This window comes from Ursus americanus, chromosome 15 (genome assembly GCF_024610735.1).
Source record: "Ursus americanus isolate L20-20 chromosome 15, mUrsAme1.1.p, whole genome shotgun sequence".
Lineage (NCBI taxonomy): Eukaryota > Metazoa > Chordata > Mammalia > Carnivora > Ursidae > Ursus > Ursus americanus.
Window position 1 is genome coordinate 61,211,357 of NC_142141.1, and position 12,359 is coordinate 61,223,715.

Sequence of the window (12,359 nt, forward strand, 5' to 3'; positions counted from 1 at the left end):
AAAACTAAAAGACAAGGCATTAAGATTTTGGGTTCGGGCAGTCGGAGGGATCCAGGCATCTTCTCAATGGGGCCAGAGGCTCCTCAGTGTAGGGTCCCAGCAAAGGGGGCCACTGGAAGCATTCAAGTGACGTTCTGTGTCGACATCAGATACTAAGAAAAAGCAGAAGGTACCATAGAATCATCGGTCCAGTGAGACTTGGACTGCTTGGCCACGGATTCATCACCACATTTGGAATGAACGCCCTAATCTGTAAGCATGGGATCTTCAACAGAACCACAGACGTAAAGTGCTTTCAGGCTTCTGACCAAATAATCCCCCAGCCAATCAGTTTCACACTATTGTTCTACCCACAATGAAGACATCTCTGCAGTAAGTTAGCAGTAAGTTACGTGGAACCGTCCCCTGGGACGTTCTCACCACCAGACCTGGCCATGTGTTCGAAGTACGATTTTCACGCTGCCCTTTCCACGCTCTTGTAAAACAACAGAAGTCTGGGCACGTGGGCCACTACCAAGTGTGCCAAAGGAGGCAGCATGACACACTCTAGACAGTAGTACCTGGCAATTCCTCCTGCTTTTACAGACCAAAGAAATGTGTCCTGCCCTAACAGCAGAACCAGCTACAATCTCTCAAAGGAAACCGCACTCCCTCCCTTCTCACACACCCAGCACCCGAGCTGTACTCACCAAACCTTTGCACGTCGAGAGAGCCACTGAGGAATTTTTGTGGGATCGTAAGGAGCCTTGATAAAAACAGAAATCCTCAGGCGGGAAGGTGTGCACAGACTTGGTGCCTCCCTTCCCCAGTGTCTGCACCATAAATCCAGGAGCCACCAGGTCGCTGGAAGCCTTCAGCTCCATGTGGAAGTCATGTCTAAAGCCCTTCAGCCGAAGGTGGAGAGACTCTGTCCCGAGCTGGGCCAGCGCCCTCTTCCTCCTCTGAGGGTGAGTGATTTCGTGGGACACGTAGTCTCCATTGTGGTCAACCTCATAGGGAGACACCAGGTCATATTCTGAAAGACAAAGAGAAGGTGTGGCTGAGTAATTGCAGGATTCTGAAAAGAATCAGGGAGCCTCGGAATATAATTTATTGCCTGAGGACACTTCTGCCTGATAAGAAATGATGGGAAGAAATTTCAGCATCGAGCCGACTTCAGATCCACACTGTAGTTTGCGAACAGTCAGAGTCAGGATGGAAAATCTTCAATGTGGCCTTTAGGGAAGTCTCTGCTGCCCCATAAGGTATTATTCCCAATCCAGCAAAACATAGGATACTCCAAAGGAAAAACAGGATCACAGACCAAAGAAAACCAAAAATGGACCTTTAGGATTACATTTCATGAATTTTAATTTATAATGGTAATATGTAATCATTTATGATTCTAAATGTTCTTTTAGTCTTGCTTTTGGTTTTTTACAAAAATCTTCATTGAGCTGACAAGACATTTTAGCTTCAAAATACCAACCATTTCTCCAAAAGCTGTTAAGAAGACAATTATGATGGGTATTTTTTGCCACTTAATATTTTAATATTTAATTGTTAAATCAAGGAATCCTACAAATCATATGCAGACATATCCCCGATGCTAACGTTTCCTATAAGGTCTGCTCCCACCGAATACCGCTGTCCACCCTCTCACTGGCCTGAGTTCTTGGCACGCCTTCAGAGTTCACCGCCCAGAGTCCTCTCCGATGCACACCACGGTCTCTGGCCCACTCCAATTCATAGTTATGCTAGCCTAAAACACATTCAAATACACAATTGTTTGAAACATCAAGAAAGCCCTGAGGGGCTGTCCGATTTCAGGGCACCCACACAGGCCTGCGGGGCAACAGGGTCCAACGATGTCCCAGTGTGGTCTTCAGCATACATTCCAGTTGTCTCCCTCTCTGTGGAAAGCACAGAAGGAAGCTTTGTAGCTCCTTTCATTACAAAATGTGCAGTCAGGAGGCTGTGAGAGGCTCATTAACTGGGGCCCTTTTCTGCTTTAGTGCAAGTTGGACATGCTTCTTGGAGTCATAAGATAACACACAGAAATGGCATTTGGTCAGAAGTAAGCAGTATTTGGGTAATTATTTTTTCTGGAAAAATGAGGTTTTCTCCACATCCGATCTGTTTTGGTGTGGGTATCTGTCCACGGGTCCCTGTGCCATCAGGGACAGGGAAAGGTCAGGCTGGAACAGAGCAGGCAGCCTGTGCCAGTCAGAAATGGCACATGGTGGGTTGGAAGGGATAGAGCAGGCCACAGATGGTGAGGCCCTGCCTGGAGCCCCCCCATGCTGAAGCCAGCGGCAAGGTGCGTGTCCAGGGCCAGGCAGCCAACCCGATCAAGTGGCAGGATAACCAAAGGCTTGGCTCTAGCCTCGACGACCCCAGAGGCCTGGCCCTGTCACGCAGGGATCAACAGGTACCCTGAGGGTCACGGGCGAGCAGGGCTACGTGGAACATATTGTGGCAGACCATGTGACAACCAACCATCTAAATCTACTTCAAAGGAGGGCATTTGTGTCCTGAGTCCCAAAGAACAAAATGCATTGGGCCTGTTTCCTATTTTACTTAGGAAACCAAGAAAATAAAACAAATCTGCTTCAACTGTAGCAATGACAGGAGAAAGGGGGAAACAAGTCAGGGATTTGCCTGTCTGGTGTACGGATGTGACTGCAGGCTGTCCTGGGCCATCTGAGAGATAAGTGAAGCATGCATACCTTTCTACGCTGGGTTCCCCCCACCACCTTGCACATCCCCAGCCTCCTGGACCAAGGGGCAAGGCTGGTACAAGTGGCAGTGTTGCCCCTTCCACACTGCCCCCCAGGACTCTCGGGGAGCCCTCTCCCCCCACCCCATGTCTGTGTCCATTCCAACAGAGGCTGTGGACTCTTCCAAACCCTGGCTAATCAGCACATTTACTGCACATAAAAAGATGATTACTACTTAAAAAAATAAAATTGCTTCCAGATGATATAAGCCATATTCTTATGACCTTTGTTTTGGAGGACATATAACATGCATCCTTTATCTGGAGGGGACATACAGAATCTACTCTCAAAATAGCGCCTGATAAGGCTCTTTTACATGAACACATGCAGAGTCCTGCTGATACAGGCTAGACGACCAGCTGCCTGCGGGGCAAGGATAAACGGCCTGCTTGACCGCATTTGCCAATTCCCCTGGTGTGAGACTCCCACCGTGGCTGATCCCCAGCACCAACGTGATGTCCCTCGACCCGGAGTGCGGAAGAGGTGCCCAGCAGCACACCAGCACACACGCAGCATCTCCCGCACACAGACCCGACTGATGCAAATAACCCCGAGGGCACAGATAACAGTAAAATAATGATGAAGGGTGAGATTTGCATATTTTAATTTTGTTGTTAAAAGTACTTGTTTCACTGTAACTTTATAAGTTTTACTTTTCAGTGACCAGCTCTGACAAACTTAATGGGAAGTAAGGATCAGCCCTGGAGGACTGATACAGGCAGGCCCCAGGCCACCAGCTCCACGAACAGCAAAGCCACACTTCGTGATCAATGACAATCTGTTCCCAAGAATGAGGAAGAAAATGCGGGATGGAAGAAGACCGGTTTTTTTCAATTTAGTCTACCGTCTATTGGTTCTCAACCAGAGTGATTCCCCTTCCACACCCCCTGGGGTGTGGGGGGGAGGGACAAATGTCTGGAGACCTTTCCATCAGTCACAGAGTGGGAGGGGGGACAGTGGTGCTCCTGGGGTCTAAGGACCAATCCAGGGATGCTGCTAGAGTCTTCAACGGGACAGACTCCTGGAACAAAGTGTTAATACTGCCAAGGCAGGGAAACCCTGCTTGTGTCCCACAGCAGTCCTTTCTATCAAATGCGTATTCTTGGTTATGTATGAATGAATGTGAAAAAGCCATCACTGAAGAATCCAATGAATGGACAAAATAAGCATAGCATCTCATCATACTCCTATTACTACCTGCAAATAAATCAATACATAACTGCAACAGACGGAAAAAATTAACTTCTGAGTTTGTTTTCAGATTATAATCTGCATAACTACGGTCTTGTGATTTCAAGAAAAAAAATTAGTGTGATTCGTAGTTTTTGAGAATCCTTTATTTTTTTTAACTTTTTAAAAACGATTTTATTTACTTATTTTAGTGAGAGAGAAAGTGTGCATGCGCATGAGCTGAGGGAAGGGGCAGAGGGAGGGAGAGAGGGAGGGGGAATCTGAGGCAGACTCCCTGCTGAGCGTGGAGCCAGACTTGGGGCTCAATCCCAGGACCCCGAGATCATCACCTGAGCTGAAGTCAAGACTTGGATGCTTAACCCACTGAGCCGCCCAAGCACCCCTCTTTGAGAATCCTTCAAATAAGACCTGGTCCTATCCACCCTTGGTTAAGGAGGAAACCTTCACGTATGGCTGTGCCAGCCAGTGGTCAGAACTCCTCAGTCTCAGGTTTTCTGACCACAGCATCCAGTCCAACAGCACTCTGGTTTCCGGCTGAATGCAGGAAGTGTAGCCCAGCGGAGCATGCAGGGCTGATCCCTTCCAGCCGCAGAGAGCAGATTTGCACCTTGCATCCGACCCCTGTACTCAGGGACATCCCATCCTTCGCTTGGAAGCAGCCACGGTGCGAGTATTTACACCATGGGGACCAGAAAACGTCATAAATCCAGACTCCAAAGAGCCTGTTGTTAAAGATCGACAAGCACCCCATGGGTGAACCTGAAAGAGAGGGCCTTGTCTCACGTTCCCCGAACATTTGAATGTAAAATCAATACAATCTTCCAACGCACACACACAAACAACGGTCTATTACGTACGACGAAACCCATCTCTAAAGAACTTGTAAACCTTGCCCTGGAAGCCTAACTTACTCTAGAATCAAAACCTAACAAATCTGTGATACATCTTGGCTCTTAACAGGAGCCACTGTTCTTATTACAAAGGCAAATTTGTAGGAAAAGCATCAAAATCGCGCATTAAGGGAAAACAATTCTGAATCAGCCAAAATGAAATGAGCACACTTCATGTCTGAAAGTAGTTTAGTTATTCACTGTGGCATCAAAAATAGAGGGTGATCTCTTTCTCGCTGCAGAACTGCTTCAGACACAGAGGAAAACCAGCAATCACAGTCGGAATTATGCATGAAACAAACCGTTTGGCCAAAAAGAACGAGTCCAAAGTCAATTTGTAAAAGATACCCAGACATCCAGCAGTAAGCCGACCCCAGCATCACACAAAGCGCACCCTGGCTCTACTGTTCTACAGTGAAACAAGGAATCTACTGAGCAGGCTTTTCTCGGGGACCATGAAAGCCCTCTAGTGACGCCCACTCTCTCGATGGAGCCGTTTATAATTAAAGACCTAAAACACGCAGAGGGCGGGTATGAGGCTGGGGTGTGTCCACTAGGCTACGACTTCACTGATGATGGCTCATACCTTCCCCTCCAGTTTCTGACCAAGCGAGGTATGTGGTTGGCATGGCAACGCTGGGCTTGTGACACCAGCTGAGGTGCCAGGGGATTGGAGCCTCAAGCCAGCCAGGCTGGAGTCCAGCTCACAGGGGTCGGTCCTGGCAAGGAGCAAGGGATGCTCACTTGGGCGGGAAAGATTTGACTTCACCTTCTGGAAATGGTTCTCTGCCTATAATGCTCTTACCTTAAAGAAAACTTATTTTCTACAAAATGCTATACAGTCCTCTGAAAAATCTCCTGAGACCTTCAGGAATTTTCATGATTTTAGAGAACTAGAATCTTTATAAAAATGTCTTTTTTCAGAAGTGTGTGTGGAGGAACAAATACAACACGGATAATTATATTGTGGAATGCATCCTAAGAGAAGCATGAAAGAAGACAAGGGCAAGCCCAAGAAGGTGACCTTTTAACAGACAGATAATTACCTTTCTCAAGCAATTACAGAGCGAAAAGTGATTTGTGTGTGCTTCATATCACTTGCATCTAGCGCCCTCTGGTGGTGCTGAAGGTCCTCTGTTCCCGCGCTCGTCTACTTGCCACTGTATTATAGACTATTCATGTACCCATTCAGTAGGACAGGATTTGAATAGTTAATGCATATGTAAGATTTCTGTCTTTATAAAAGATGGAGAGTTATATCCAAAAATTTTGAATTAACTAACTTCTCTAGATTTTCTGAAAATACGTTGGGATAATTAAACCTCGTCCTTCCTCTAAAACACTAACCCTCGGTATGTCGATTTGTTGTTGGAAATGCTGCAAAGTAGAAATATTAAACAACTGCCAATGGATTGGATTCAGGTAAAAACCAGCAACTGACATCCCACACCTGCCTTTCCCTTTAACCTGAGGCAGTTCCAGGCAGAGACAATCATTCCCGGGAGATGTGAAATTTGCAGATGCTGCTTGCCAACAGCACAAGTAAAACCACACTTTGCAAAAGGCTCAGACTTGTAGGCCAAACCATGGCAGAAGCTATGGGCTTGCTTAGGATGACACAAAAAGCTAATTACCCATGCCATGCATTATATTTCAATTATGTCCCAACTCCCCAAGAGCATCCACTTCATGCTAACATGATAAGTACTGAGCAAAAACGGCTTTCTTTTGTCTCCTGCTCTTTAGTCAAGGATATACGGAGAGGCTTCAATTTAAAAAGCCAGAGGAGGTTCAGGTGGGGGCAAAGGGGTGGAGAAAAGAGTAGTATGTGCTTTCTAATTTTCTCAACGCATAAATTAGTAAAGCCGCTGGATTATTCCCTGCTTTTAAGTGTTCTTATTAAATATGCATTCCTTGCTTTCCCTCCTACCGCTTATGGTAATAACGCCGGTGGGTAAGCATTACTCTTCCACAACCGAATACGATATAAAATTGGTGAAAGTCGACTCACAGGCGCTAGCTCATAAAGCGAGAGAGCAAGGAGCATCCTGGGAGTGAGTTCGCAGAGTTAGGAACATCCGCAGCACCCTATAATCCAGCGCTACTTGGTGAAGACTTGGAACCCCCTTCCCCGCAGACTTACCGCCTTTTTCCATCCAGTCCGCGGAACCCGGAGGACGCCAGACGCTCGAGCTCCCCGGCGAGGCGGCTGCGGGTCCCACGGAGCACGCAGGTGCCTCCTGAAACAGCGGCCACAGCTCGGTGAGACCCGGACAGCGGGAAGGAAGCCGCGGCGCCTCCCGCCCCCACCATCGGGGACTCACCTGCACAGCCACCTGCGCCAGCAGCAGCACCCAGAGCGCCGCGCAGCCGGACACCCGCAGGGCCGGACCGCCCCTCGCGTCCCGCGCCCGCCGCCCGCGCTGCGTCCCCGCGGGGAGAACGCGCCTCTCCATTCAGGGGCGCTCGAGGTGCCCGGGGCCGCGGGATGGCCCCCAGCCAGGCGGCTGCAAGTGGGCACCGAGACCTGGGCCGGCCGGCGCGCAAGAGCTTCCCCGCAGCGCCTCCACCGCCCGCGCGCGCGGGGTTATCACTGCGGCTCTGCGCGGCGCGGGGGGCGGAGTGGCAGCCGCGGCGGCGGGGGCGGTGGTGGAACACCAGCCCGCACCGTGGGAGAGCGGCACAGGAGGAGGGGAGCGCAGGGGAGGCGGAGAGGACCGGCGAGGGGAGGAGAGGAGGGAGCAGGAGGGAGCAGGAGGAGTTGGCGGGGGCGGCGGGGTGGGGAGCCTGAGGAAGAGGGCAGGAGGGGAGACAGAGGGGAAGGGAAGAGGCCAGAGAAAGAGGACGGCGGGGTGGAGCAGAAGGGCGGAGGGCTGGGGAGGATCCCTGCGCTCGCCCTCGGGTCGGCACGCGCCTCGCCCACCTCTTGGTGGGCGCGCGACTGGAGCGGTGGCCCGGAGGTTTGGGGTGTGAACAGCTTGAGCCGCCCTCTCGGTGCCCTCCGAACCTGCTGTCCCACTGCACCGCGCCGGGAGCTGCTCGGTCCGCACCCCCAGGGCCAGACCTGCGCCGCCTCGGGCGAAGACACCTGCCGCGGGCAGAGTGCGGCTGGGCTGCTGCTGGGCCCGCGCTGCGTTGGCCTTCGCGCCGCGTGCGGGAGATCAAGTGCGGGAGCGACGCCCAGAGCTTCGGGGTATCCCGTGGCCCTGCGTATACACAAAAGTGCGTTGCTCTCAGCTCCGGAAGTGATGGGAGGCCAGGGAGTCTAAGAAGCAAGGTCTATCTCCTGGGTAGTCCTGGGATTTCGAGGCGCTCCTGGTCCTAGGGCCACCCACCCTGGAGAGCCTGTGTGCTGGGGCTGCTGGTTGTCTGCATGTAGCCAATCCATTAGGAGGCCTGGGGTTGAGGATCCCTGTGGGCCCCGGCTGGGGGTAGGGCTGCCAAGGGCCCAGGGAGCAGCAGATGCTTGACCAAGGGACTGGCAATAAGCCCAGTCAGTGTTCTAGGATGGTGTGTGTGAACCCACGTGTGTGCCTTGGAGAGTGAGCGCGGATGTGCCTCCGTACCCACTTGTGTGTGCACACGTATGCGTGTCTATGCACCTGTGTGTGTGCACACTTGTGCGTGTGTGTGCACACTTGTGCGTGTGTATGCACCGGTGCGTGAGTGCGCACGTGTGCCAGTGCATGTTCCCACCGCATGCATTGCCCGTGGCCACTCCGCTCCACTGATTGCCCCTTTCCTCCCTGGCGTACCCCCTGCAGGCCCTGGAGGGCTGGGCTCCTGGAGGGCTGGGTTCCAGTGTCCCTCACATTCACTTTATCCCAGATTTGCCAATTTTGCACGTTTTGGAGAGGAAAAAGGTGACTGTGGTCCCTGGTTTCCTTTGCCCAGCTAGCTTTGAGCCTTTCTGTGGGTGTTTTTTACCTCCGGCAGTCAGGGAGAGCCCAACTCCCAGGCTGAGCAGTGGCTGGCTGGCTCTCTCTCTCTCTCTCTCATATTCATTTATTTGAAAACACTCCTTAGAGTGAAAACAGTTTTACCTAAAGGCCAGTGTTGGGAGGTGGTCTTTAAAACCCCTGCCACCAACCCAGTGTCCAACCCCCCCCCCCCAAGTGTCTGTTTCAGCGTGAGGAGGGAACAGAAGGCTGGCGGAAGGCAAAGCACAGGCCTACACCCTGCAACACCCCCCCCCCCCCCGACTCCTGGGTGGGATAAGTGATTTTCCTGTGGGAAGTTCCCAACTATCTTCATGTTAATTCCTTGCTAGAGGGAAAAACAGCCTTAACTTGATAATGACAAGTCCTCTGGTGTGGGTGAGTCTTCTTTAACATAGGAAAATCCTTTCTCAACCTCCCTGTTTCCTTACCTCCCCCAACCCCATAGTATATAATCAGCCACCCTCACAACCCAGGGCAGCAGCTCTTTCTGCCCAGGGGTCCTGTCCCCGTGCTTTAATAAACCACCATTTTGCACCAAAGACGTCTCAAGAGTTCTTTCTTGGTCATCGGCTCCGGATTCCACCCCACCGAACCTCACCGATATCCCACAGCCCCATCATGTACACGGGGCAGGGAGTCAGCCTGAGGGGAACCAGAGGCCGGGGTTGCTGGGCAGAGCATCTGGGTCTGGCAAGGTGCTGCTGTGGTTCCTGCTGTCCTGAGGACAGGGCCTCACATGCTTGAGAAATCGGATTGCTAATTATTTCTAATTATGTTGAATGTAACCAACAAGGGATCAGATTTTCCAAGTCTAGCTAAGATCACATGAAGACACCCAGGGGTTCTTTTTTCATATGTTTAAACAGATGGAATGAAAGAAGGATGGCTGGTTTTTAAGGATTCAGTTTTAGGATTTTTTTCTTTTTTGAGTAATACCAGTGCGTCTCTTTCCACGGGGAAGAAACCATATCCTTTACAAGGATGAGCATCTTCCAGTTCTTTTAGCTGTTTACTGAATTCAACGCTCATCGGTGACCAGGAATGTGCCTTAGACAACACAGAGTGAACTCCAGCCTGGGGCCAGGCGGGGAGCTGAGCGGAGGGAACCTGGTAAGCTGGGAATGAGAAGGGCCTTGAAACAAGGTGGAGGGGATGTGAGTTGTGATTTCCAATAAGATACATAAAGTTGATCTTTCCATTTCTGGCAGGGAGCTCCTAAAACCCTTGGAATTTCCTCAGAAAAGAGAGCCAGAAAGGGGCCTTTTGTTATGCTAACAAGGTGACTTCCCAGCTGGTGTAGGGGGCTGGTTGACTAGAGTGCCAACCTTGTGAGTAGAAGCCTGGAACTTTCAGTCCCACTTCCTGACCTGAAAGGGAGACTGGCTGGGGGTTTAGTTCAATCACCAATGGCCCATGATTTCATCAATCATGCCTATGTAATGGAGGCTCCATGGAACGGGGTTCAGAGAGTTCCCCTTTGGTGTGCAGGTAGAGAAGCAGGGAGCATGAGAGAGGGTGGAAGCTCCTTGCCTTCCCCCACACCTTGCCCTATGCCTCTCTTCCATCTGGCTGTTTCTGACTTTTTTCCTACTATAATAAACCGGTGGTGACCTGGGGAGTAAACTGTTTCTCTAAGTTCTGTGAGCCACTCTAGCAAATTAATTGAACCTATGGCGAGGGTCCTTCCCATCTCTGCCATTTAATCAGAGGCTCAGGTGACAACCAGATTAGAAATTGGCATCAGAAGTGGGGCTGGGGTGACATCACTGTTACCTGACTGTAGGCTGGGTCAGCGGGGGTCTGGCCCCACAGCACTTTCCTAAAAGATGCTTTATAGGCCTACAAGTGGAAAGAATATCTCCACAGTGTGAAAAAATAGCATATTCAGAAACAAGAAAAGGCCACGTTTGATGTCAGAAGCTTTAAATTCCCAAAGTGAAAGAGTAGGACAGGGCCTGTGTCTTGAGGATTATCTGATGTTCAGAGCTGGCCCTCAAGTCTAACTTAGTACAGTTTAGGGAACCAGGAGCTCTGGAAGAACCTCTCTTCCGAGTGGGGGGCAGGCAGGATGCAGCCCCTGCTGTTTCCTCCAGAGACCCACGCAAGTCCTGGCTGAACTTGCTTGGGCTAACAGGGTCTCACACCTTAGGTCTGTGGACCCAAAGATTCGTCAGAAGCCACAACGCTTCAGTGTTGGATTCCGAGGCTGACTCTGTTACTGGCTACACTCCAGAATTCGGTCTCCTCCCTCACTTTGAGACTTGACTCTTAGAAAGAAGCCAAAGGGAAATCGGGAAGCAATGAGACAGACAAGGTTAGATTCCTACATTCAGAATTGGCATTTATAAGCCCCTTTCCCTTTATTATTAAACACTTAGAAATTTAGCTCAAATGTTACTTTAGATTATATAAAATATAATTATTAAGTATTGTAATTATTATTTATGATAGGCTTTTAGTCATTATTATACATAGATTTTTTTTAGTCATTAGTCACTGTCATTTAGTCATAGTCATTATTATACATAGAGGGGGGAAGGGCAGAGGGAGAGGGAGAGAGAACCTTAGGCGGGCTCCATGCCCAGCGTGTGAGCCCAATACAGGGCTTGAACTCATGACCCTGAGATCACGACCTGAGCAGTCAGAAATCAAGTGTGGCGAGTATTTGTTAAGTGAGTAAATTATTCTCTGTATGTTTCCCTTCCATTTTGCCTCCTCTGTTGCAAGATTCCATGTTCTTGTTTCATGAAAGGCAAGTCCTTTCCCGGACAGGAAGTAGCAAGAGTTTCAAGAAACTTAATTCTGGCTCGTGAAGAAGGTCACGTTGAAACCCCTTGAAAGCAGCAAGTTGCACAAAAATCAAAAAGGCTGCACGCATGCTTCAGGGAAGATGGATTTCAAACCAGGTAACCTATTTCCTCTCTTCCTCGCACCTCCCCTCCTCCCTTCCTAGCCTTTTGTTTCAGGAAGCCCCATACCACCCTGCGTCCTTCTGACTCAGGAGGCTGGACTGCCCTCTGATCTCGGGCAGGAACTGTCCACACTGATGGCTGCTGGGGCCTGGCTGACGGCATCCTCCGCGTCCTCTTCAAGTAGCCGTCATGGTGGGTGTGACCTGGTTGCTTTGACGACACCTGCTTCTTCTGGGTCAGGTCCCACTCCCCCCTCCAACAGGACTTTGCCAAGCACCGTCTGCTCTCTTGCAGTGTTCCGCGTAAAAGCCGTCATTCCCTGTGGTCACAGCTGCCATTTCTGCATCTGATTTTGCCAACAGATTCGAGGGAGCTCGCCCCACATACACCCTATTCACGGCCAGCTCCTTCGTTGCCTCATTCTCCTGTGGGACACGCGTCTGATTTTCCCGAATGCACGAGGAGTGCCCTGGCACAGGATTGCAAGAGCTGGGAGTCACAGGGTCACAGTGGGGAAGGGACTGTACGTGGCCCGGCTGGAGACGGGGCGACCAACGCGGCCTACTTTATCAGAAAATAGGTGAGAAATGACGGTGGCCTACACAAGCGTGTGACGATGGGTTTGGGGACAAATGAACAGAGGCTAAGTTTATTGAAGAGACGGGA

At 50.5% G+C, this 12,359-nt stretch overlaps 1 protein-coding gene across 1 annotated transcript in view; it reads right to left on the reverse strand.

Moving 5' to 3' along the window:
• ADAMTS16 (ADAM metallopeptidase with thrombospondin type 1 motif 16) overlaps nt 1–7,554 on the reverse strand; it is a 148,356-nt gene extending 140,802 nt beyond the window's left edge. Inside the window, exons 1-3 of the mRNA XM_045807991.2 lie at nt 7,165–7,554; nt 6,984–7,080; nt 690–1,015 (exon numbers count right to left, since the gene is read on the reverse strand). Of these exons, the coding sequence (XP_045663947.2) occupies nt 690–1,015; nt 6,984–7,080; nt 7,165–7,296 (555 nt within the window). The 5' untranslated portion in view covers nt 7,297–7,554. The remainder of the gene's footprint in view (nt 1–689; nt 1,016–6,983; nt 7,081–7,164) is intronic.
• Nucleotides 7,555–12,359: the final 4,805 nt, after the last annotated feature.